At 44.4% G+C, this 27,305-nt stretch overlaps 2 protein-coding genes across 3 annotated transcripts; one reads left to right on the forward strand and one right to left on the reverse strand.

Moving 5' to 3' along the window:
- On the reverse strand, positions 1-13,056 carry LOC115043736 (recombining binding protein suppressor of hairless-like protein). The gene is made up of 12 exons (XM_029502416.1): positions 13,020-13,056; positions 10,161-10,302; positions 6,586-6,720; positions 6,413-6,483; positions 6,206-6,321; positions 5,275-5,449; positions 4,747-4,884; positions 4,241-4,353; positions 2,406-2,546; positions 2,177-2,332; positions 1,466-1,569; positions 1-298 (listed from the first exon to the last, which is right to left on the reverse strand). The coding sequence occupies exons 1-12, from the start codon at positions 13,054-13,056 to the stop codon at positions 1-3; spliced, it is 1,626 nt and encodes a 541-aa protein (XP_029358276.1).
- Positions 10,080-25,617, forward strand: LOC115043983 (matrilin-4-like). 2 transcript variants are annotated; one of them, XM_029502790.1, is made up of 17 exons: positions 10,080-10,216; positions 17,271-17,414; positions 18,587-18,762; positions 19,042-19,200; positions 19,336-19,567; positions 20,347-20,469; positions 20,643-20,765; positions 21,079-21,201; positions 22,080-22,202; positions 22,521-22,643; positions 22,906-23,028; positions 23,403-23,500; positions 23,607-23,738; positions 24,009-24,192; positions 24,273-24,425; positions 25,051-25,155; positions 25,502-25,560. In XM_029502790.1, the coding sequence occupies exons 2-17, from the start codon at positions 17,333-17,335 to the stop codon at positions 25,558-25,560; spliced, it is 2,118 nt and encodes a 705-aa protein (XP_029358650.1). In that variant the 5' UTR covers positions 10,080-10,216; positions 17,271-17,332. The 2 variants fall into 2 exon arrangements, with proteins under 2 accessions (XP_029358650.1, XP_029358651.1); XM_029502791.1 differs by lacking the exon at positions 10,080-10,216 and having other exon boundaries at positions 17,333-17,414; positions 25,502-25,617.
- The last annotated feature ends 1,688 nt before the right edge of the window (positions 25,618-27,305 follow it).

Below are 27,305 nucleotides of genomic sequence, written 5' to 3' on the forward strand. Positions count from 1 at the left end.
TCACATGAAGAGGTGGAAGTTGGCTCTGGTGAACTCCTGATGGATGGTCTCCAGCAGGACGTCGTCCTCTTGTCCTCCGCCCGCCCCTCCCTCTCTCTTCCCTCCTCCGCCTCCTGCTCCTCGGAGAGATGCAGACGGCTGGACTTCAGGCGTGTAGGTGAAGCTGAAGGACGTGCGATAAAGGAGGCCATCCAAGCGGAGCAGGGACAGGGGGACGGTGATGACGCGGCGGAGACAGCGCCATCCGTCGGTGAAAACAGAGACGTCAGGAACGACGCAGAGCAGAGACTTAGGAGACCTGAGGAGACAGACAGAACGTGACCATGCTCAGTCAGTCTGGAAACATCTACAGGTCAAAGGTCACAGCCATTGGTGTTACGGTTCATTGGACGAGTCAGATCATTTAGTTTCATTAAATTAATATGGAAGTCACCAGGTGAGTCCAACTGACAGGTATCCAAGGTAACCAGGTAGGTGTTATGTAAGATTAAAAAGATTAAAAAGTGATAAACTGTGGCCGTGGAGAGAAGATCAGATTAGATCTGATCAGAGTGAGATGTAAAGTGTATTAAAGCAGATCGTGTCTGAATGGCTCTTTATAACGAGGCCCGTCCTGCCTCTCTGCAGAGGGATCATGTTCCTCACCGGCTGCAGCTTCTCGCACAAACAGCACATTGTGGTTGACGGCTACACAAACATGGTTTTCCTCTGAGCTGCTGACTGAGGAGAGCCTGATATACGACGTCTCAGCACTTCAGGTGTGGGATCTGAGGTGGACTTCGATGTCAGAGCTGTTTCGGGTCTGTTGGAGAGGAGTGCTCCTGTAGACCGGGCTTCATGCCCCTTTAAGGTGGGAGAACTGGAAGGTTCAGGAAACTGGACGACGGTCAAACTCAATTAATCAAAAAGAAGACAGCTCTTCGGATAACCAGGATGAACTTCAAGGCCTTTAACATCTACCTTCAGAGCATATGGACAAATCATCTCATCTGTTAACACGTTCTTTTAGAAAGGATCACTGAAGTCTGCTGTGTTTTATTGAAATTCCTCAACAAACAGTGAAATCTGGATCAAACGAGGAATCATCTGTGTTCAAACTGTTTGGTGGCATGATATTCGGTCTGGAGGTGCCACCTAATTATTTCACATGAAAACGCCATAAACATGTTGACATGCAGGTAAAATTTTATGACTTAAAGGAGTCCTTAGCTTCGATTTGTTGCAGCTGATGCTCTGTGGTGAAGCAGCATGAGAGCAAAAGGTATGAAAGAGTCATGGATATAAAAATAAGGAGTCTCAGACTGTTCAAGAAAAAAAAAAAAAAAAAAGAAGTCATTTAAGAGATCAGCTTTTAAGACTAAAAAAACTGGTTAACTGATTTAGATAATAAGTGTTTGTCACCACAAACCGGCCGATCTCCAGACTATTTTTGTCTGTCTGTGTCTGTCAGCTCTGTGGGACTCACTTGAACATCGTCTCAGCTTCGCTGCTGCCAAACCAGACTTTGAGATGAGGGCTGAAGTTTTCTCCGTGGATTTCCAACATGGCCACGTGTCCTCCACCGTTCACCTGCAGAGACACACAGACAGTCTGTCCAATCAGCTGACGTCCCATGAAACACAACCCCACACAGACAGCAAAGAGAGATGAACGTTCACAGCAGTGATCAGTGTGCTGCTGCTTTAACGTTCACTTGTATGATGCTCCGTTAGTTTTCTGTCTTCACCCTGAACGACAGGAATGAGTCTCTCAGCTGCTTCAGGCTGGAGGAGGCTGGGAAATGTCTTCACTCTGACTTCTGCTGCTCAGAGGTCAGTTCCTCTGATCTTCTTTCTCAGTTCATTTTACAGAAGAGAAACTTTTCGTCCGGAGTATCTCAAACGTCAGCTTTAATCTCCTAAAAGCTGTGATCAAGAGTTTTTGAAGTGAAGCAGCGGAGGAACAACTTCTCCTTTACCTCCTCATTCTTCTGTGGAAATGTCAAACTGTTTTGTTTTTCATTTTATTTGAAAATCTGGATTTTTTCCAGAACAGAAACCTTGAAGGTTTAGATCCTACGGAGCAAATAAATTAGAAAACATTGCCAAAATGTCAGTGACTTAAGTTCCAAATGTTGGGAAACACAAACCCATGGGCTGTGTGTGTGTGTGTGTGTGTGTGTGTGAGAGAGACTCACCTCTAACCCGGTGATAACAGGAAAAGGAGTGACTGGAGTCTGGACGCAGGCGATGCCCTGATTAAAGGTGAATTCCACTGTTTCCACTCCGATGATGGTCCAGCAGGATCCGTCGTTCAGGACGACCCGGCTGGAGTCTCTGGTGCTTGAAGCAGCCTGGAAGGATGGAGAGGTGTTTGACGGGAGGAGCAGGAAGATGGAGGAGGGGGACAGCAGGTGTCCGGCTCACCTGGTACTGAATGATGGCATCATTAGATAAACACAGGAAGGTGAGAGGATCGTCTCTGAATTGGAACGCACACTTGTGAAGCTGAGAAACCGGCTCGTCCACGTCCAAGATGGCGTACTGCTTGTTGACCTTACGAATCACCTGTTGGCAAAACCAATAATCCATTTAACAAATCAATCAATTCATTCATCACTTTATCAAAGGAAGGAACATTGTTTTAACTAAAATGTGCTCAATCAGCAGGAACAAAGTTCCCCATCTTTGCTTAGCATGTTAGCATTCTAACATTAGCCATTAAAGGAAACAAACTGCAGCTGATGACGACGTGAAAATCAGAAGAACAGAAGGTGAAGTTGGAGGCTGAATTTCCTCTTTAATAATCAGCTCCCTCCTTCAGACTATCTGTGTGTCTCCATTCACTGAAGTCTGTGTCTTTACCTGCTGCAGGTGACGTTTGTTTGTCATGACCTCATTTCTGATCAGTTTTCTTCTGTTATTAACAAACCTGATACATTTTTATTTTACTCAGTTAATTCAAGCTGCTGATGAGGACAATCAGAAATCTGATTTCTGTGATTAACTTCCTGCTTAAATCAGCTGGAGGGACTTTGTCCTCTCCGAAGCAGCTTCCTGTTGTTGGCTGTCAGACGTTCCATCCAGACTTGTTCTCAGACAAACTAACCAAGTCTGAACAACAGTTTGTTTATGGAGCAGTTCTTCTCCATGTCTGAAATATGACATGTTCACTGTGTCCAGATCAAAGTGCAGCAAAGTCACCAACCAGAACCCAAACCCAGAAAGACCTGAGCTGCTTTCAGGGATCTGAGGCTTTAAACAGAGCTCCTTACAAAAGACTGGAAAAGTTACTGCCGATCTTGAAGACAGACCAGCTCGAAGGAACAGACCGACCAACAAAGTAAAATGTACAGAGACGGAGCGGCAGAGATCCAGAGATTAAACTGACACTGAGGTGGTCCGACTCCTGCTGTCTCCCTTTGACCTGACGGCACTCCACCTAAACCTGCGCCACACACACACAACTCCTGTCAGTCCTTTCACAGAAGCTGATGCAGCTTTTCTCTGCACATCCTCCTTCACCTCTTCAGTCCTTTAACATCGACCACAACCGACCCAACCTGCTCGTCACGTGAGGAAAAACCTCCATCTTCAAACAAATCCAGCAGAAACAGGCCCCAACTATAAAAACATATAGAGGTGTAATGAGCAGCTATACCTTCACTTTCCCCCACCGGGCCACGTTGTTATGACTGAGAGAGAGAAACTGTCCGCTCAGCAGAATGTGGGGGATTCTGCTGAAGTCGGGCTCAGCAGAAGTTTAAGTGGATGATGGGTGGAATAATGAGAGCAGTTTAGGAATTAGCAGGTTATGTAACAGACACATCTGTCAGACATACGAGATCGCTGCTGACTGTGTGACTGAAATAATCAGGTGACATGGCTGCAGCACCTTTTCTCTGTCGTCTGAAAGTTCAACCTTTTCTGCATCAGCATTGAAACACAGAGAAGGCAGAATTTTCCTGTTGGAAGTGAGATCACCTGATTTCATTCAGCACTAAACACCAGAAACTTGTGAGATGGTGGGAGTCTGGTGTTTAGTTTCGTGTTTGCTTAACGGCACTTCAGCAGGGTGTGTTTTACCGTCATGGGGATTTAAAGTGATTCTCAGAGAATCAGCAGCAGCAGTAAAAACCTCAACGTTACTGAAGTGAACTGAGAGAAAGACTGAGTCTATCAGGGTTGTTTTTATCTTAAAGGTGTGTAGACCTATGGCCCATAAGAGAGTGTGTGTGTGTGTGTGTGAGTGTGTGTGTTACCAGGGGTGGCAGGGTCAGTCCAGAGTCGGTACACACTAACTGGACCACACAACCGTAACAGATGAAGCCTTCACTCAGCACAAAGTCTCCTTGGTCAGTGCGCTGCTCCTCCACTACACACACACAGACACACAACTGTTATGAATATTCATACACTGTCTGTCTATCTTCTCATTATCTGATATATAGTTGACTAAGATTTAATGTGTCTCTGTGTGTGTGTATACATATATATATATATATGTCTGTGTGTGTGTGTGTGTGTGTGTGGTGATTGTGCAGAGCAGACAGACTGAGGTTTTGGCGGTGGGAGGTCCGTGTGTTGAATAAATAAGCTCTCAGTCTCGGTGTGGGAGGGAAACACTGACTGTATTTATGCCTGGGGGGTCAGAGGACGTGTGGGGACCGGAGGACGCAGGTTCGATGCCAGCGATGACCACAACACTTGGACCACATCCAAAATGCTCCAGATCAATGTTGTATTTTCTGATTTATGTCACGTTTACCCAAAGTGATGGTGAATGCCGTCCACTGTCGGGCGCTGGCCACAAACGCTCCTCTGTCCACTGACAGGTACCGAGTGCTGACCGTCTGAGAGCGCAACCGGTTGAACAAAGCTACCCTGGAACACGAGGAGATACACACTGAACACACACACAGACACACACACAGCGGTCAGAGCCTCCCACAGAGACTGGAGCAGCCTGATGTCACCTGACCTGCATGATGATGTGTGTGACTGTCTGATTGAATCAATTTATAAACATTTAGACTGAAATTTATACAATTAATGTCCATAACAACATGGCAGCCATCTACAAACCTGGACCTGGACTGTCTATAACCTTTGGCATCTGTAAAGTGAGGCCAAAGATGAAGAGCCTTAAGCCTTCGTTCAGGTCCAGGTGGATTGTGGGGGCCGAACCTCCCTGAGACTCTGAGGATCGTCTCACAGTGACGATCACAAACATCTAATAATGAAAATAACTGAGCTGGAGCGACAACAGGAGACAGACAGACAGAAACAGACTCACAGTCTGCGTTCTTCATGGACTGCCTCTTCTGAGAAGGTTTGGAGATCACTTTGATCATTCTGCTCTGGAACGAACCCACTTCCTGTCTGCTGCCCAGGAAGAGCCGCAGCAGGAGGCGGAAATGCTTCCTCTTGTCCTGATCGGAGATGAACAGGGACTTGGCACAGGCAAACATCTGCTGCAGAGACAGAGAGAGAGAGAAGGAGAGAGAGAGAGAGAGAGAGAGAGACAGTGAGAGAGAGAGAGAGAGAGACAGAGAGAGAAGGAGAAGAGAGAGAGAGAGAGAGAGAGAGAGAGAGAGAGAGGAGAGAGAGAGAGAGACAGAGAGAGAGAGAGAAGGGGGAGAGAGAGAGAGAGAGAGGAGAGAGAGAGAGAGAGAGAGAGAGAGACAGAGAGAGAGAGAGGGAGAGAGAGAGAGAGAGAGACAGAGAGAGAGAGAGAGAGAGAGAGAGAGAGAGAGAGAGAGAGAGAGGGACAGAGAGAGAGAGACAGAGAGAGAGAGAGAGAGACAGAGAGAGAGAGAGACAGTGAGAGAGAGAGAGAGAGAGACAGAGAGAGAAGGAGAGAGAGACAGAGAGAGAGACAGAGAGACAGAGAAGGAGAGAGACAGTGAGAGAGACACCAACACTGAGCTGAGCCTTAATGACGACGAGTTTTCAGGATTATTGCAGAGAAGAAGTTTTTGTTTTGAAAACCTGAAAATGGTTTTAATGACGTGGACCTGGAGAGTCTGGCTCCACCCATCTGATTGTGTTTCTGGTCTGTGCAGGAGAAGCTGGTCCACCTTGGTTTCTGAGCTTCTACCTTCTGAATCTTTAGTGACTTCTTTGAGGTTCATGTTTGGACAGTGTGGTCGATCTTCATTCACACGTTCCACCTTCTCTAACAGTTTAACTAACAGGAGAAAACTTTAAAGACGTCAGACTCTCACCTTGGAGTTTGGCTGCTGATCAAAGATCAGTTTGAAGGTGTCCGTCTGAGACTGGGTGGCGTTGTCCAGACACATGTAGCCACACACTCGATATACAGAGTCGCCGAAGCCAGCAGCTGGACGACAGGAAGAGAGAGGACAGAACAACAGAACACATGAGCTGTGGAGATGAGGAGCTTTTCTCTAAAACCACTTTTTCTTCTTCACCTTTCAGATGATCCTGCATGACCCTCCATCCATGGCCGCTGATGTAAACACACGGAGGAGGACAGAAGAACCTGCAGATATGACATGAATTCAGACAGCAGACACTAAACTGACGAGTAAAGTTTCTGAATCTGTTCTGCTGATTCACATCTGCTCAGCTTTAATCATCGAACCGTTTCTCGTTGCCGTAGGACTTCTGAGCCACCTTGGCGTGCAGGATCATGATGCTTTGGTCTGCGTGGGCTTCTCTTCCTGGTTCCCTCATCGTCCCCAGCAGCTGACAGCCTTGAAATTCTGAATCCAGTCTCCTAATTGGTCAAGAAAACAATGAGTCAGCTGGAGGCTGATTACGAGGACTAATCAAAACAGCATAAAAAAAATTGGTCACCAAAGAAACACACAATACTAAAAAGTCACATGTGAACATGAGCTAATCAGCACTGAAGGCAAAGTACAGCCGAGGATGACACCAACTAGAATCCAGTAATGTGAGACGTGAACCAAATGGAGCAGCAGAGCGACTTCAGTTGTGTTGTCATGAGTTCGTGTCACTCTCCCTGAGCCGACCTGTTGTTGATTAAGAACTGGGATGAAGTGTGATGGGCTGCTGTTGACTAAATGTGGCGCTCAGTCAAACATGTGAAACATGGCGGAGTTTTTAACAGTCTGTGGCTGAAACTCCCCAAATGACTGAAGGTGGTCTAAGTGGACGTCAGTCTGTGTCCCTTTAGACCGACAATCCTGTGTACATGAGAGTGAACACTTAAACCAGCTAACATTTGAGCTTTTCAACTGATTTTTGTTCAAATTTACTCGGTTATTGTTTCCATCATTCATTAGTTTGACCTCATTCAAATACAATGAAAGGCCTTTCCAGTCTTATTAAATCTGAGTCAGGGCCAAAATGAACAGCAGGCAGATCAAAGCCTAACAACCACAGACGGATTTGTTTTGGTGCACCTTTCTCATATTTTATCTTTAACGGTGTTGTTAGCTGATTGAATACAAAAAATCTGAAGAAAAAACAAAAATAGTCAAATTCAATAAATAATACTAAATTCAAATATTATATATTTTTTTTTCTCCTGCATTAATCTACTGAAAACTTTAGTTTGAATATTCCATTTACATTTTTTCCTTGTTTTTTTCATGTTTCTGATTACAATCCTGCTGAATCAAAATCAACAAACTCTCGTGTGTGATTAGATGTTAAATATTCAGCAGAGCGGCAGGTAGCTGTCCGACAGAGCAGGACCGGCCCCGTGCAGCTCTGATAACAAAGGCAGCTGTCACTTCTGCTGAGTTTTCTCTGCGCTGTTATGACGTCGTGAAGAGCCCGACATGGAGCTTTGGCCCTGGGGCCCCGGCCCCGGCCCCGGCCCCGGCCCCGGCGCTCAGGTCTGGAATGCTGCTCATAATGAAGCCTGTTGACATGAAGGGAGGAGGGAACCAAAAGACAGAGCGATGCGAACGACCACTAAAACAACTACAACAAAGGATGAACACACACAAAAAAAAAAAAATAGAGGTAAGATCCGTTATAGGACAATAACAAAAGTTAGGGTTAGAGTCCCTCCTCCCTTATGTTGAAGTGTATGTGAAAATGTCCCTCCCTAAATGATGTTCATTTAGAGGGAAATGGGAGGGGTTAGGGGGGCGGGGCTACTGTCTGACTGACAGACTGAACCATCCAGTCAGGACAGAGTCCAGAACAGGTCAGATCCGCTTTCACTAAATCTGGTTGCAGCTAGTTAAAAAAAAAAAACAAGATGGCTAACAGACAATAAACAGACTGGAGGTAGCAGCTCATTCGCTGATAATTATAATTATAACAGAAACTATTTAATTTAGAAAAAAAGTAAATCTCTTTCTTTGAAGGAATGACATGACTGACCTATGTTCAATGAATAAATCCAGTTTCATGTGATTCATCATTTCTTTTTACATGAATGAAACGTGCATCATTAAGCTTTAGTTTTTGATGGAAATTCAGTTTGACCTGACACCGGCTGCTCTTACAGATTTTTTTTGCTCTCCTTGTCCACACAAAGTGCTTAAAGTGAGTGAACAGGACGACCTGATGGCGAAGTTCTAAACCACGAGTGAGCAGACGGATGGACTCTTCCCCAGTCAGTGTCGCGTCTCTCCTTAATACACTCGAAAATAACTATAAAAAGAATGTACAGATGTGAAGCTTGTTTGGTGCAACAAACATCACATTTTTATATTATAACAGAAAAAATAACAGAGAAAATAAAATTGCAATAAAATGATGACATGATGATTTTGCAGACCTGGTTTTGATTCTGTGATCGGCACAGCAGAATATAACAGAGAGTGCTTCAGCCTGCTCTGTTTACTTCATATGAGCCAACTGACCCTGTGTGTGTCTGTGTGTGTGGGGTCAGTCACCAGGGTGCCACCAATGGTCTAAATTAGACCTTCCCTTTTCAAAGGTCAAAGGTTAGTGTGCCTTCTGGTATTTCACAGCAGTAACACAGAAGGGGGGGGGGTCCAGGCAGTTGAGTCCTGGTCCAGAGTCCGAACGATGTCACGACAACGGTCGTGGTTTGTCAGCGAACGTCAGTTCAGTAAAATACCTTCCTGAGTGTCCACAAGCTGGCTGTTAGGTCAGAGTTTAGGTAAGAGAAGGTCCTTAAAATAAAGACACATCAGCCTTCAGCCTCAAGATCCTGAAAACCTTTTCTCTTTATCTCTGTCTTACATGAGAATCTCCAAAGACAAAGTCAGAAAACAGTCGATTGGGTCACTTCCTGTAGCTGCTCCTTCACTATTCATCAAACCAGCAGACGTCAGTTTGGGAGCTGAGCACTTCATGTTGAAATCTGTCGGCCATTTTGGTTTTTTTTAACCAGCAGAAACCAGATTTGGAAGAGAAAGTGGATCTGACCTACTTTGTGGTCTCTCCTGATTGGGTGTTTCAGTCTGTCAGTCACACAGTAGCCCCGCCCCTAACCCCTCCCCTTTCCCTCTAAATGAACATCATGTTGCATTTCAGACTGAGACCAAAAACTCATCAGGGAGGAGGGGGGACATTTTCCCATAGACTTCAGTACAGTGGGGCCGACCAGAGCCTGAGTCCAGGTCCTGGCTAATTAGCACATGAAATATAAAGACAACCAATAACAGTGGCTCTAGAAGTGGCGTCGTCATAGCACCTCACCATAGCAACAGGTGATAGCTTTTATTGTTCAGAGAGAACCAATAGGAACGAGAGTTCCGGTCTCCATAGTGACCCAGCTGTCTCATTGGTCGATAAGAAGCTGTTCAGTCTGCTGTAATAAAGTCTCCCATCATGGACCCAGCCGGTCCCTCATCTGTCCCATCAGGATCCAGTCTCTGGGGGTCCTAATTCGGGACGGTCCCGTATTCTAAGGGCCGGTCGGCAGCCCAGCTCAGTCCTCCTCTCCTGGACTCCACAGACCGGGGGAGGGGTCTGTCCAAGTCCTGCTGGACCTTTAATACCTTCACTCCATCATCCGCCTCCTCAGTCCAGACCGACAGGAGGAGGAGGAGAGACCGGAGACCGGAGACCAAAGACTCAAAGACCGGAGACACAAAGACCAGAGACCGGAGACACAAAGACCAGAGACCAAAGACACAAAGACCAGAGACCAAAGACACAAAGACCGGAGACCGGAGACACAAAGACCAGACACCGGAGACCGGAGACCTGCCGCCCTGCTCGGTTCGGGATCAGACCCGGGACAGTGTGTTTGGACCTTACCCGTGCCATCCGTCCCCGGTCCTCGGAGCGTCGTGTCCGGCCAGCAGCGTCCCCAGGTGAGTGAGAGGGCTGACCGGGTCTGGGGACAGGCCGGGGGGGTACAGCGGAGCCGGGTCGGCCTGGGGGGGTCGGGTCCGGTGGTCTGACAGGATCAGAAGGAAAGCATCAGAGTTAAAGAGCACAGACTCGGTCCGGTTCTGTCTTTCCTTTGAGTTCAGATGAAATCTAAAAACAGACTGTTGGACATTTTATCATGAAACATTAAATCAAAGCTCAGAGGAACACGGAGGTCCAGAGAGATCTGGACCTGTTGGTCATTCCTCCAGTCAGCTGTCCATCCTCTGATGGACAGAACGGTGGGTTCACTCAGGCTCTCTGGAGGAGACGGTCAGGACAGACCGGTTCAGTCCAGAGCTCTGGGCTCAGAGCCGGGACCCATTTGGTGATCCAGATCTCTGAAGACAAACGGGTTCAATTTTCAGTTCAAAACTCTGAACGGATCAAATTTAATGTTTCATTCTAATTAGATTTGAGTTTAATTTAGATACTGAGACCTTAATGAGGTCTACTGATTGGAAACAGTCAGTCAGGAAACTACAACAGGAGCAGAATCCAGCAGAGTCCACATCTGGTTCCAATCTGAAGCTGCTAACAAGACCTTCACTGTTCAGTCTGTCAAAACCCGAACCAGATACAGGACCACCACAGTCAGGAGAGAGTCCAGAGCAGGTCAGATCCACCTTCTCCTCCAAATCTGGCTTCTTCTGGTTTGAAAAAACTAAGACGATGGACGAATGATGAGCTACCTCTGAATTTTCAGATGTTTGTCGATGAATTTAATTTTGTCCTGATGGTGGCTCAAAGTAAAGAGATCACAGAGGTGGAAACAGCTCGGGTGAGCAAGAATGTATTAGGAGTCCAGGAGACGGCCATCATCATCATCATCATCATGAAGTGACTGTTAATGAGTAAATGAATGGTGGTGTCATCAGAGGAAGTGGGGGGGTAAATGTCTAACATGCCAACAGTTGTTGAGATATTCAATCCTGGACCAAAGTGATGCACGGCCTAAAACATCTGTGGGACAGAAACAGCTCCTTCCTTCGGCTCGTTCCGACCAGCTGGTCAGCCAGCGGTCCAAACGTTTGGCAGCACCACACACTTCTTGTTGACAGAGGTTTGGTAGAGCATGACTGTCCGACAGAGTCACGTCCGTGTGTCTGAGCAAGAGAGGGTTTATTTAAAGGTCCAGGGGGTCTAAAGGTCTAAAGGTCCAGGGGGTCTAAAGGTCTAAAGGTCCAGGTGGTCTAAAGGTCTAAAGGTCCAGGTGGTCTAAAGGTCTAAAGGTCTAAAGGTCCAGGTGCTCTAAAGGTCTAAAGGTCTAAAGGTCCAGGTGCTCTAAAGGTCTAAAGGTCCAGGTGGTCTAAAGGTTTAAAGGTCCAGGTGGTCTACAGGTTTCAGGGTCCAGGTGGTCTAAAGGTTTAAAGGTCCAGGTGGTCTACAGGTTTCAGGGTCCAGGTGGTCTAAAGGTTTAAAGGTCCAGGTGGTCTACAGGTTTCAGGGTCCAGGTGGTCTAAAGGTTTAAAGGTCCAGGTGGTCTACAGGTTTCAGGGTCCAGGTGGTCTAAAGGTTTAAAGGTCCAGGTGGTCTACAGGTTTCAGGGTCCAGGTGGTCTAAAGGTTTAAAGGTCCAGGGGGTCTAAAGCTCTAAAGGTCCAGGGGGTCTAAAGCTCTAAAGGTCCAGGGGGTCTAAAGCTCTAAAGGTCCAGGTGGTCTAAAGGTCCAGGTGCTCTAAAGGTTTAAAGGTCCAGGTGGTCTACAGGTTTCAGGGTCCAGGTGGTCTAAAGGTTTAAAGGTCCAGGTGGTCTAAAGGTTTAAAGGTCCAGGTGGTCTACAGGTTTCAGGGTCCAGGTGGTCTAAAGGTTTAAAGGTCCAGGTGGTCTACAGGTTTCAGGGTCCAGGTGGTCTAAAGGTTTAAAGGTCCAGGTGGTCTACAGGTTTCAGGGTCCAGGTGGTCTAAAGGTAGGTCTAAGGCACAGCTGATGCTCATCATAAATTGGAAGTGCTTCTCGTCATCCTCCCTCCACCGAACTGAGACTTTGAACCAGGAAAGTTCAGGTCAAATATCTGTCAGCTGTCACTGCTGCTCAACCTGAGGGTCACGACCCTGACTGGAGGTCGTGGGATGGACACCAGGGGTCGCGAGTCAGACGAGAGAATGTGGAGAATAAGATACAACTGAGCCGAGGCTGAGATGTGAAATGTTGAACAAAGTTGTTTTTACAGCGTCATTTATTCCGTACTGTTTTTGTCCCAGTCTGTTTGAAAGAACAAAATCAGAAAGTCTGTTTCTGAATTCAAAGCTTGTACAGCACGATGACACAGAGGAGTGTGGGAGAATTCATCCTTTTTAATGAGGTGTAATTTGAGTACATTTGTTTGTTTAGCGTTTATTCAGCGAACAGGGATTATAAAATGTTTGCCTCATGTCTCAGGCTGGACCTGCTCTGTACTCTATCCTGATAGGATGGTCCAGTCTGTCAGTCAGAAGCCCCGCCCCCTAACCCCTCCCATCCTTCCAGGGCTGTTTCCCTCTAAATGGAGCTTCATTTAAAAAAATGAACATGTTTCATTGAAGAAACTAGAGACCATGAAAACTGGCTGCACTCAGACCAGACTGAGTCTACGTCCACTTTCATAAAGTCTTTGGTTGTGAGTCATATCTTTATTTAACTTTATTTCACTCTTCATGTCATCTTTGTCAGTGAAGAATCACAGAACAGAGCAGATTCTGAGAACTGTTTCTGTTAAACTGACCTCAGGAATCTGTCAGTGCTCAACAAAACCGCCCTCTGCTCACCTTCCCTGTCTTCGCTCATGAAGTCAGTCTCATCCATGTCAGGGGGGGTCAGCTGATTTTAGGAGGGGGCGTCTCTCAGGTCCATGGTCGCTGTTTTCACAGCAGTGCAGATCACTGCTGTTAAATCTGAAGGGCCCTTTGTGACTGAAACAAAGAGCAAGTTTCCAGAGTCCAGCACCAAACCAGCATCAGGCTGGTTGATGGTCTGTTGAGATCAGATGTTCTCCAGCTGTTTTACAAACTCACCCTAAAGGCAACTGATAATCTTCCTGGATTAATCCGCCCAGAATCTAAACTGGACTTGATACCTCTTCAGACTATGAATTAAACTCAGCTCACTTACAGTCTGACAACAGAAAAAACAATCAATATCAGATAATAATAATAATCTGTTACCGTGGTCAGTTGAACTGACCTGAACTGGTTCCGTAGCTTGTTGGTTAAAATCTTCTAGATCTTCTTCTCATTCTGCAGCTTCAGTCTCCATCCAGATGATTCAGATTCTGTAACAGTGCAGTTAGCTCAGTTTAAAGTTCAGTTAAAACACTTCGTCCATCAGTCAGTCATTCACCTTCAGCAGAGCTCAGAGCTGATGCAGCATACAGTCGATCTACAGTAACAGGCTGCTCTGCAAAACGTTTGTGTTTGTACTCCGTTCCAGATCTGTTATCTGACCACTGGTCCTGTTGTGTGTGTGGATAAGCAGATAATCACCTGCAGGTTTCTCACACACACCTTCCTCTTCAGTAAACACACCCCGTTTTTTAAACATTGAAACACCAGTTTATCTGATCCATCTAAAACACAAAGTTATTGTTTTCATTCAGGTTAACAAGGTGCCATGTTATTACTTATAAAGATAATTTTACATTAGTAAAAAACAAACTTATTGACAGTGAATCATTGAAAGAAAAACTCTTTCTCAGCAGAAAACAAGGAGACTTCAGTTTTATTTATGTGACAATTTGATTTGGTTCCAAACAGACACAATGCCTGATAATACAATGTATTGTATTTTAAACACATTGTCCCACTTTGAACATTCAAATGATCACAAAAGGAATATTTTTCATGGAGTAAAATCCATTTATGATTAAACAAATTCAATGTGATATGACATAATAATACAAACAAAAATAAAAGTAAAATTAATAAACTATCAGTTAATATTAATATTAATATTAATACCAAGGGAACTGCAGTTACTTCCATTCTCATCCTCCATCTTTGATAGTGACGTCGAGAGTCACCTTGTTACATTAGACACTCCTATTGGCTCCGGTGGGTGATGTGACAGCCAGTCAGAGTCTCTGGATCAGTCCTGTATGTTTCTGTTTCTGAAGGTGGTGTGAGTTTATTGTGTTGACAGAATAAAGACAACTTCAGTGGTTTCAATCCGCTCACCTCTGTTCTCTGTCAGGTTCTTGATTCTAGGTTAAGGCCGTTTCCCTTCAAGCACCTTCATCTCTGAGCCGACGTGTGCTGCAGGACGCTGCTGAAAACAAACAGCAGTCAGCAGCAACACAAAATCATAGTGTAGGCGACTTTTCCAAAAACGCATATCTGGTATCACTGCAGCTCCCATAGTTTATTATCAGCGCCGATCAATGTCGACATCTGTTCAGATTTCCTTTTACGGCAGAGGAACAATATTTTGTCAGTCAAACTCAAGCAAGCAGAAATGAAAACCATTTGTGGTCCCGAAAACCAGACAGAGCAGACAGACAGACAAGCCACATTTTGATTTAATGAAATACTAAATAAAGTGTTAATTGATAATCAGAAAAATCATTGAACCAACTCTGGATTAAGTTGATATGTCAGATGAATTGCTGCTCCTCACCTGTCGTTATGCTGCTGAAGCAGCCGGACGCTCTGATTTCTTGCGCAGATGCTGCAGCTCAACGACTGAACATCCGGAGCCATTTCAGAGGAAATCTGGAAAAAGCCTTAACATGCCGCCTTCCCTAGAGGGCAGCACTAACAGAAACTCCAGGCCTCCTTTAATACAAACAGAAGTGTCGTCACTGCCGAGACGCCAAAAACTGACAACAGTCTCTCCCTTTCCCGATCTTCTGAGCACTGGATGATTCAGACAAACCTTTGTCAGAATATACGAGAAAAACTGCTTAAAGAACAAATCCAGAAGTCTTTGGAAATATCCTGGATTATTGTGGTATCCACCAAATGAGGATCTTTGATTTACAGCTTTTTCATAATAATGAGGATCATTAAAGGTTAAACTGAGCTCAAACTGAAGCATTTTTAAAAAGCTGCTTGATACAGAGGAGAAAGTGGACGCATGTTGCTGTGCTAGGACACCTGATGAGGGTTAACACTGTCAAAGTGCATCTGGTTTGCAGTTTCCTCCTGGTTCAGGAGCAACAGTAGCTGGAGTGTTGTGATGGAGCTGATTTTTAGTTTGACCTTTCACCCTGCTGACATTCTGCTCCACCACAAATCAGATGGGAGGAAATCCATCAGTTAGTTTTTTTTCACAGTTGGGATTTGAAAAGGCCTTTCACGAAACAGCCACTGTTCCATTCGTCACGTTAATCTCACGTCTGTGCCAACGTAAACAGCCGCTGCTGCTCTTTGACTCCTTTCTAACAGGCAGCTCTGTTAACACATACATTCTTTAGATCTGCAGATTTTCTCTCAGGTCAGAAGTAAAAAGGTCACTCAGCTCATTACTCGTTGGTTAGATCTAGAGAGAAGACAACAGAGCAGACACAGTTTTTACTTGTAAATGTGAACTGAGGATCTTCAGTTCCATATTTGACAAACTCACGGCCAAGACAAGAAGCGGCCGAGTCCAGAATCCGAGTCAGTGGGTCGTTTTACAAGAAAATATTTGATCGGAGCTGAATGATTCTCTTTGTGGGTAATTTTAGAACATATATTGGTCTGTGGGGGAGCAGTGAGTGTGTGTGTGTGCTGGATTGCCGTAGACTGTCAGTTGGTGGACATGAGGAGACAGGAAGGGCTTTGGGGGCCACAGAACGTTAGACTGAGGAGTCTTTGTCCCTCCCCCACCACACACACACACACCAAACTGAAAGAGCTGATATATTCAGTGTGTTTGCTTTCACGTCATCCTTTTCTCTCTTTGTCCTCTGATGAAGAGGGTTAGAGTTGATTGGTCGTCCGTCAGCAGGTCATTATGACCTCACTGACGTCACCTATCAGTCTGTCGGCCATCTTGGTTTTTCACACCATTAGAATTCAAGAAGATGAAGAATTTCTCAAGAAAGTGAAAGATTAAGGAATAAATAACTAGAATGAATCGGGAGCTGGCAGATGACAGACGGTCACACAGGACTTGGACTGTTGATCAGGCTGCGGACAGTGAAGTCACTGCTGCAAAGGATTCTTGAAAATGTGAAAAGAATTAGGAGCTCCAAATGTTTGACTGACCTTTGCACCATCACAGGGATGTTCCTAAAAACACGGGCAAGGGATCAGAGAGAGTGGGCAAAGATGGAAGGAAGACAACAAGCAGAGAAAAGAGCCCTTTTATGTGTTGAGTCAGAGCTCAGACCTGATCCTGGACCACAGAATCCGGCTTCCTGTCAGACAGAGATAAGCCCCCGAAGGACCTGTCTCTGTGGACCAAAGGGAGAGGTGGTCTTCATGCCTGTTTGAATTTACAGAGCTCTCAGACATGCTGATTATCACTGTGCTGCTGAAGGACTTCAGGGATGCTGACCGACTGAGGCGGATCAGGAACTGTGTGTGTTTAACAGTCGGCTATTAGCAGAAACTGCCAAGCACCTGATCCAGGTGTTTGGAGCCAAGTATTTTACGACGGGGCAGGACTGGAATTTCCCACTCCAACAGACACGCTCATCATTGCCATCATGACCACTGAACACTCACACACACTCCGATCTTCAGCACGGATCTCAGATATTTTAGATTATGTGTTTTCTGTCTCTACAGACTGTTTACAAAATAGATCCATAAATCCATAAAGCAGGAGCTGTATTAGACGGTGTGGCTACTGTAAGACTGACAGACTGTCCCAGAGCAGCTCAGATTTTTATTTATTTTTTTTTTTAAAAGTTGCTGCTTGTTTTCAAGACCATCGATGGCTTTCAGTGTTTCTTCTGTTTTAAAACAAAACAAAAAATGTCTCTGGAATCAAATCTAACAGCTGAATAACTAAGTCTTATTAAGGAGCCCCAAAACTCTCCCTCATGTAACCTTGTTGGTATTTCTGCCCCTTTCCCTCCACCCTCCCACTCACAGTTTAATCCAGTTCCAGCCGAGTCCAGCTGTGATCAGCCGTCTGGTAGATCGGTATCATCAGGATGAAGATGAGACGGTTCAGTGCTCCGGGTGGATTTATTCTGCTGACCTTGGCTGTCCTCACCGCCGCCAGGCCAAAAGCAGGTCAGTCTGCCAACGATGTTTCAGACAAAAGAAAGACTGTTTTAAGGCGCTGCGTTCATTAGGGTCAAAATTGCCTTCTTGAAATGGAAACATAAATAGACTGTCTTCTCTGTATTTTTTTTAATAATTTCTCAGAATAAGAGACAGACCTGTAAAAACAAACAAAATCAACTCTGAACTTCTCCACCTGTGATCCAGCTCAGTGAATGATCATTTCACTCTGAGATAATCCTAATTAAGCTTTGTTAACCACGATCCTCCACATTCATCCTCCCTCACGTGAAAGAAGAAAGGCCAGTAAAAATATCAATAATGTACAAGAAGCTTGGCTGAATAAATTCCTGCAGGTTCTTTTGACCCGAATGCTGTGTACACACTAAACCAAAGTCCGCTCCTTCACAGTCGTTTGTGCATTATTGTTAAAGCTCCTCTACAGAACCTTTAAAGTGAATGTACCAGCCCTGTAGCTTGGATGCTGTTTTCTGCAGCTGATCTGATTTATATGAGCAGACTATGAAACCAGTCACTGCTCATGTCTGTCTGAAACTAAAGACCCACAACAATCCCCCACCACCTCTGCTCAGACTCCTGGCCTTCGGCCCATGTGAGGAGATTCTGGACGTTCACCGATCAGACTATTCTTTCCCAAGTTATAAAGTTACACAGCTCACCTCATACCTCAGTCTGCTGCTTCTGAGCCCAGAGACGGTGGAGATTCAAGACGAAAACAGGCAGCGTGAGCGGCTGAAGTCATGGAGAATATTAAAGCTACACAGATTAGTGAAAGTCACACACCCAAGAGAAGACAGGAGGAAATGCCTCATTATTCATGCAGCATCTTCGCAGCTCTGTTGACCGCAGGGGCGTTTAATGTTTCTAACCTGAAGAAGATGACTGGTGTTATTCTAGATTTCCTTCATCTCAACAAAAAGCATAAAAACATTTATAGTTGTAATTTGTGAAAGTGTCAAAGTAAGTCGAGGGTGTGGCCTCTGTGAGTGATCTTTTTGTCCCTTTATTGGATTGGCCTGCAGTAAGGGGCGGAGTCAGGATTTCTATGGCCTGGGTGACATCAGAGACTGTGACATCACCCAAACAATTTGATTCAAACTTCATGTAGACATCAAATATATTTATTCTTTTTAACCATTTCTGCTCCTTCTTTATCCCAGATCCTGCACAGAAATGTAAGTCTGGTCCAGTGGATCTGGTCTTTCTCATTGACAGCTCCCGCAGCGTTAGGCCACACGAGTTTGAGACCATGAGGAAGTTCATGATCGACATCCTGGACACCCTGGATATTGGACCCAACACCACCAGAGTGGGAGTAGTTCAATACTCCAGCCAGGTAACATGGCTGCACATCCAGGCCTTCATCATCCTCCACCACGGGTTCTATTTAGAGCAGATGAGTACTCAGTCAAAATTAAGCAGTGAGTCAGTCCAGTTTCTGCAGCTTTCACTCATAATGGAAATATCTAACAGACAAGTTTAAAGGTCCATACAGCACAAAGGTAGACGATAAAGGCCCATACCGTTTGTTTCATTTTTCCTTTTCTGAATATTTCTTGGCTCTGCTTTGATAAACATGATGAGTGGACCTCAACACTTTCTGCCCACTCTGCAGGTCCGCAGTGAGTTCTCTCTGAAGACACACAGCAACCTGGACGCCATGGTCAAAGGCATTAACCAGATCATCCCCCTCGCCCAAGGCACCATGACTGGACTCGCCATCAAATACATGATGAACATGGCCTTCAGTGCAGAGGAGGGAGACCGGCCAAAGGTCCTACAGGGCACACCATCCCATTAGCTCCACCTTAGTACACAACAATGCAATCATTTCACTCTAGAAGTGTTATGTTATGTTTTTTTTTTTTGTTTTTTTTTTACATGAAGTGGTCTGGTACTTTCCCTTCAGGTCCCCAACGTGGCAGTTATCGTGACCGACGGGCGTCCTCAGGACCGCGTGGCCGAGGTGGCAGCTGAGGCCAGAGATAAAGGCATTGAGATCTACGCCGTGGGAGTAGCCAGAGCGGATATGACATCACTGAGAGCCATGGCGTCCCCGCCATTCGAAGATCACGTCTTCCTGGTAGAGTCATTCGACCTCATCCACCAGTTTGGACTCCAGTTCCAGGACAAGCTCTGTGGTAAGGCTGCTGGGAAAAAGGAAATGACCTCACTGTCTATGAAATCCAAAGTGTATGTTTGACATTTTAATTGGTGTCGCCGCAAAAACCATTTACAGCCATGTTTTAAAGTGCCGAGCAGGAGTTTTAAAAACACGGCTGGCTCTTAAAAGTAAAATACAAGCAGCCCATGTTATTTTCATTTGGTTTAGTTGAGATGTACAATCTCAGCTTTCATTACATTATTTCTTCTCCAAAGTTTTGGGTGAAGGCAGAACAAAAACAAAGTTTATAAAATACCTGCAGTACGAGATGACCATTAAAACCTCAACATCTTTCACCACAGACGTATTATTTCTATTTAAAGTCACTTCATCACAAGACAAATAAAAACCTGCAACCAAGTCTGTACAACCTGGGAAACGCTAGATTCTCTATTATTAAAAGACTATTAATGTCTAGCCAGAATGAAAAAAAAAAAAAATAAATAAATAATAATAATAAAAATAAAGAAAGAAAAAAAAAAACACCAAGTCTGTCTAACCACACAGAACTTGATACTTCTCATAACTGACTCAAATCTCCAAAGTGTAAAACATATCCTCAAACTGGTTTTATTCTCGACAGAAAGTCTCTTTGCTCAGCTAGAGAAAGAAGTCTTAAAAAACTATACGAGGGACTAAACTGTTAGCTGCCAATAGAGCATTAGCCTAAGAGAAAACACTGTATTGATGTTGGTGGCCTTAATTTTTGATAATCCTGATCCAGGTTGGCCTTACATGACCTGTCCTCCTTTGCAGGTGTGGATCTGTGTCTGGAAACGGCTCACGGCTGCGAACACATCTGTGAGAGCTCTCCGAGCTCCTTCCACTGTCTCTGTCTGCCCGGATACACGCTCAACAACGACGGCAAAACATGTGCAGGTGACAAAAATCACATAAACAGGATGTTAACTGTGACAGTGATCAAGGTGCAGAATATACAGAAGGGAAAGTATAGTCAGACAGGGAGAACGGATGGTAAAAGTTAAATATATCCAGGCAGAGTTTTAGATGATTATATAAAAATGAATGTGTGTGTGTGTGTGTGTGTTCAGCCATCGACCTGTGTGTTGAGGGGAAACACGACTGTGAACAAATCTGCATCAGCTCTCCTGGTTCCTTCACCTGTGACTGCAAAAAAGGATACAAACTGAACGACGACAAGAAAACCTGTTCAAGTTAGTTTCACCTGTGAAAACACAAATTCACTGAATGAACAGTCAGGTGCGTCCACGTGACCTCCTGATGTTCACTGCTCTGTGTCTGCTGCTTCATGATGCTGGGATTGTTCTATGTTCCTCTGCTGAATGAAACTTTTACTCCTGAGCTGAACAACATAAGGGTTGCTTTTTAAAAAGTACCTTTAACTTCTGAACAGTTTGAAGAGCTACTTTACTGGAAGGAAGCAGATTTTCAGAATAAAAGGTCAGAGGGAACATAGAAACAATCTTCGCTCTACAGTTGACAGCCTCGCTGCTTTCCTCCCCTCAGTGATCAACTACTGTTCGTTTGGCAACCACAGTTGTGATCACGAGTGCGTGAGTGTGCTCAGTGGTTACCACTGCCGCTGTAACGAGGGATACAGGCTCCTGGACGACAGCAAGACCTGCCAAGGTGAGTGATGCAGACCGGAGACAACTAACAAGGTGTTCATCAGGTGAAGAAGCTTCAACCCACCGAGGCCTGAACACTCTTCACCTGATGAATTCAAACAAATGCATTGTGTGCAACCAATTTTCATGTGTGCAGCAAAAACGCAAACAATCACAGGCAGAGGCATGGCAAAAGCTGCAGTTTTGATCATGTTGACAGAAAACTGAAATGGAGACAATTTACAAGCACACACTGGCTCCGCCCCCTGAAGGCGTGCAGATCACTTCAGAGCACAAGCAACACAACGTGTAATGGTGTTGTCTATTTAACCCAAATTCCACAGACACACCGTTTAAAGACAGGCATTTAAAATAACATATTATTATGCTGCTGCAGATTCAGATGTTTTTGACTTTCTGAAAACACCTGGTTTACAACTTTTACAGGTTACAAACAAAATAATACACTTCTGAATCACAGCGACTTATAATCGCTGTCAGCTGCTTGTATATCCAAAGTCTCTGGATCAGTCCTGTGTGTTTGAGCGTTTATTGTGTTGACAGAACTCCTGATCAGATAAAGATAGCAGTTTCAGATCAGCTCTAGAACGACCCAAACACACAAGAGGAACTTTCCTTTGGTTATTCTGCTTTACAGTTTTTATCTTGTATATGGGGAAAAAAAGTTTTCATTTGTTTTCGGAGCTTTAGTGAGTCACAGATAGAATCATCTGATTCTGAATATGTGGAGATTGTTTTAAAAATGACAAAAAATTGGTTGGCAGAATAGAGATCTAACAATTACAAAATGTAAAGCTTAAATTAAAATAATATTTTCATACAGTTTCCTCTCCTTTGACATCAAAACACACTAAGTGAAAATGTCTGTGTGTTATTTAGCCATTGACCTGTGCACTGAGGGGAAACATGACTGTGAACAAATCTGTGTCAGCGCACCAGGCGTCTTCACCTGCGACTGCAGCGAAGGATACACACTGAATGAGGACAAGAAGACCTGCACACGTTAGTCTCACACAGAGGTGTACACACACACACACACACCTCCTGCAGCCTGATCTCATCCGCTCCATCAGCTGAGTCAGTGATTGCTCTGATCATCAATCGGTATTGTCAGTGTCTTGGATGCTTCTTCTGCAGCTTCTCTGTCGTGCTGTCAATGTCCAAAATTTTTTTTTTTTTTTATTTAAAAATAGTGAAGAGTGGAATTAACTGTCAGAAAATGTCACTTCATTCACACTCCTGTTTGAAGACAAACACAAACAACGTCCCACAACATCACTCAAAACAAATAAGAAATAATTGCGTGTGTGTGTTCTTTAGCTGTTGACCTGTGTGCTGAAGGGAAACACGACTGTCAACAGATTTGTATCAGCGCACCGGGCGTCTTCACCTGCGACTGTAACAAAGGATTCAAACTCAACAAAGACAAGAAGACCTGCACAAGTCAGTGAATCTCACACGGACACACACATTACTGTTTTTAGATCTACACAAAAACTGTCTCAAGTTTGAAAAGATCAAAACTTTTTTTAATCCAGAGTCAACATTTTCTGAGGTAAAATGGAAATAAACACTTTTTGCCAAATCCCAGTTCCTGAAACTTTGCTCAACCTTCATGTAAACATCCTGTGGTTTGTTCCCAGAGCTGTTCAGCACGTGTGTGTGTCTGTGTGTAATTAAGATGTGAACCTGTGTGTTTTTGCAGACGTGGATATGTGTAACACAGTGGAGCACGGCTGTGAGCATCAGTGTGTGAGCACTCCAGGATCGTTCTACTGCGTCTGTCCAGAGGGACAACTCCTGCAGGATGACGGCAAGAGCTGCGGCAGTGAGTCCAGCCGGCAGTTATCTGTAAAATATACATAAAGATCGGGTGGATCTCAGACGATCTCATCAGTCACAATCAATAAAATAAACTGGAGCAGCAGATCTTAAACTGACGGAGACTCAGATGCCCCCGAGGTCCTGCTGGTCAGGGATGAAGGAGGAAGGCTGTAGATTAGGGATGTGGATTTAGGTCCCAGGTATGGGGGGGTAATCTGTTCTGACGGCCAGTTTGACGGTGGTGAGATCCGATCAGACCAGATCAGTAACCAGTCTTATGTCCACAGAGGCTCCTGTGTGAATGTGCAGCCAGCTCTGGCTAACTGACCTCAGTCTGACCTTTGTTGTCAACACACCTTTTCATTTGTCTGTCTTCAGCTTGTAAATCTGCCAACATTGACTTGGTGCTTCTGATTGACGGCTCCAAGAGCGTTCGCCCTCAGAACTTTGAGCTGGTCAAGAAGTTTGTCAACCAGGTGAAACTTTGATAAAACAGAATGAATTTTGAGTTTTGTCATTAAAAAGGCCTTTTCATGAACAACATGAAGTGTCCCTCCTCCTGTCCCTCCTCCTGTCCCTCAGGTGGTGGACTCCCTGGATATCTCTGCCCACGGTACCAGAGTTGGTCTGGTCCAGTACTCCAGCCGAGTCAGGACCGAGTTCCCCCTCAACATGTATCACTCTGCTGATGAGATCAAAGCTGCAGTCATGAAGGTGAAGTTGTGTGTTTCTCATACATCATATTCAGTTCATTTGTGTTTTAATAGGAGATGTCTCAGCTGCCAGTGAGAAAAAAAAATAATGACGGCAATAATATTAATTTATAAATTAATTTTAAAAATGTTCAGAGGACGGTTCCATCAAATTTAAGGGACATGTGATTTAACCAAGACAATAGTTGATTTCAGTAGCAAATCAGACATCCTCACCACGTCATGAGTCTTCATCCACTGAGGTCCCGGTCCTGTTCATGTCCCTGTCCAGGTTGATTACATGGAGAAAGGCACCATGACCGGCCTGGCTCTGAAACATATGCTGGAGAACAGTTTCTCAGAGGCTGAGGGCGCTCGTCCCACCAGCCGCAACATCCCCCGAATCGGGCTGGTCTTCACTGACGGACGCTCGCAGGACGACATCACCGAGTATGCCAAGAAGGCCAAAGAGGCCGGTAAGACTGGACCAGTGTGAGAGCCAACCAGGTTTAATACAGACAGGAAGTGCACGTTTGTGATGTGTGCTCGTGTGCAGGTATCACCATGTACGCTGTGGGCGTCGGAAAAGCTGTAGAGGACGAGCTCCGTGAAATCGCATCAGAGCCGGTGGAGAAACATTTCTATTACACCACCGACTTCACTGCCATCAGCACCATCGCTGAGAACCTCAAACTCAACGTCTGTCCAGGTACAACACTCTGGGCCGCACCGAAGGACACAACACAACAGGAAACACAAAGAGGACGAAACATCTACACATTTCACCGGTTACATTCATTCTTTCACGTTTAAGCCCCAGAAGGCCCCAGAAGTTCAATTCCACAGACATGAGTCACAATCAGACTGAAACAAACCTGGACTGTCCCTGATCCACTGACAGGCTGTGACTTGATGAAGTGTTGTTTGGCTCCATCTACTGACAGAAACACAACATGACAGGTGGAGAAAGGAACACGTTAAAAAGGACAGGGGCAGCACAGTGAAACAGTGGTTAGCACTGTTGCCTTACAACAAGAAGGTTGCAGGTTCGATTCCTGGACATGGGGCCTGTGGGGAGTTTGCGTACCTCCATGTCTGCACACATTGTATATAAACAACAGTATTGGGATAATTGATTTTCATACTGCACATGTGAATAACAGATCCCATTTAACTGTGCATATTGCCTTCATGTTGGTTAGTTTTGTTTGATTTCTTATCACACCTTTGAATTTCAGATTCCTCTACAGGTGATCATCACAGGTTCACCTCCCCTTCCTTTGGGTTAGGGCTCCTGACTGATGTGTTTGTCTTTCCTCTGTCTGCCCCTGTAGAGGAGAGTCAGGGGGAGATCGAGGTGAAGGATCCTTGTGCCTGTGAGAGTCTGGTGGAGTTCCAGCAGGCAACCATGAGCAGCCTGGAGCAGCTCACACAGAAACATATCCTTTTTAAACATCTTCAACACAAAAAAGGAGGAAATGATGACGCTCTGCTGACATCAGAACAAAATCATTTGTTGAATGTCATTTCTCTAAAACTTAAAACCAGATTTAACACCAAACTTATTTTCTGCAGAGTTAAATAATTTTTTGAGGCCTCAGAGAAGTCAGTGTCACTAATGTTGAATCTGCTAAAGCCAGTGAAATCAATATTGATCAATTTTAGGGACAAATATGGTTTCCTCTGGATTCAAAAACAGGTGTGAACAAACAGGTGGTGTCAGTGTGTGTTGGTTATTTACATACATGTATCAGTGTCTTTATCCGTCCTTAATCCGCTCTCCACTGGTGGGGATGACAGCTCGTCTGGAGCAGCTGGAAAACCAGCTCCTGTCCAGGAAGTGATGAGGTCATCACGGTGAGCGACCAGGACGTCACAGAGGAAGAATGACAGGATGGAGAGGAGGAGGATGGGGGGGGGGGGGGTTCGGAAACTCTCATCAATGGACAACAGAATCTTTGTCAATATATCTGTTGCTCCTCACATTTATAAGGACCACATTTATCTGAAATCTTGTGATATTTCTGGTATAGATGAAAGTGACCCAATTTGTACTTTTTGTCTTAAAAAAAGAAAGAAAAGAAAGAAAAAACAAACATCAACACCCATTTTCACCCATCGCTGTCCTGGCAGTCAATACAACACAGAAAAAAAAAAACAGATGAAGCTTACATGATCCTGATTCTCCAGGACCTGGTTCACCTCCAGGGATCTGACACCTACATGTAAACAATTAACATAAATACAATATTTTTTTTTTTTTTTGTGTAAGTGTGCAGTCAGATGCACAAAGAGGATTGTGGGTCTGTTGGTATGTTTGTAAATCGCTGTACTGTACGATGGAAACATTAGAATTCACTCAGTCTCTCACCTTCGGCCTGTTTCTCTTCTTGCCCTGTTTATACTTGATCTGTTTTGTACGGTTTGTTAAATATTATGTATTTATAGCTTTTTGTACCAATAGTAGAAAAAATAATAATAATAATAATAATAAAGTTGGAAAGGAGAGAACTGGAGTTAGTGAAATGAAGTGTTGTTACCACTGCCGATATTATCACTGGGTCATTTTCATACAATAATCAAGACTTGTTTTCATCAGAAAACTAATTTTAATGGTACACCTGAAGGTTTTGTGGGCTAGTTTGGAAAAAAAGGGAAGCCAGAAGTATAAAGATTCAGTATTGACTGAAGCTGTGGTCTGTAGTAGATTGAGGTGTTTGGATATATCCAGCATTACATATGACCTTTTAAAAATGTGTTCTTCACTCGGCACTTTCCACATTTGGTCTTATCACAACAGGAAATACACAGACTGACAAATAACTGTAAAAACAACTCTTAAAATGTGTCTGTCAGTAGATTAATATGAACTCAACTGTGGCACATGTGATGACTCAAAAACAAAAAATAAGAGCACCACAAAATATACCCTTTATATTTGAACGCCTTTATGTTTTTGTATATTTTCTAATATCCTTACTTTTTGTATTTTTCGTAAGAATCCATGTATTACGGCACAGAAGGCAATAAAAGAGTGAACTTTCATCATGTGTGTGATGTAATTTTATCCATGACGTTCAAAATGTCTGCCGCTGTGCCTCTATGATGGGTCCTGTTAGAGTTTATGATCTTTCCAACAAGGACTGATGAATGCCAACATAAGCTCTGAGGCCATTTTACTGACCTTCGCACAAAGTAGGATAAAAATGGTTGAGAGAGAGTGGATCAACTCAATTAATCAATCTAATTCATGATTATTCAATTAATATTGTCTTCTGAAGTGAAGATGAGGAGCTGGTTGTTTTGTTCACTGAAAACCTTTTTACTGAACTTTGTGAACAGAGATAATTTCCCAGATGAGCTTTGTTCCTGAAGTTTATTCTCAGCAGGTTCATCATGTTTTATCAGGTTTGAAGTCAACACTTACAGGAACAGAGCTAATTCTCTGTGGCCTTAAAGAGCAGCTCCACAGGGACCAAACGGCATCGTTACCAACGATGACATTAAAAACATTTTCTCTGCAGACTCATCAAAGCCAACTTTGTTCCATTAAGATTCACTGTAAAAACCGATGAGTTTCACTTGATTG

Source organism: Echeneis naucrates, chromosome 5 (genome assembly GCF_900963305.1).
Source record: "Echeneis naucrates chromosome 5, fEcheNa1.1, whole genome shotgun sequence".
Lineage (NCBI taxonomy): Eukaryota > Metazoa > Chordata > Actinopteri > Carangiformes > Echeneidae > Echeneis > Echeneis naucrates.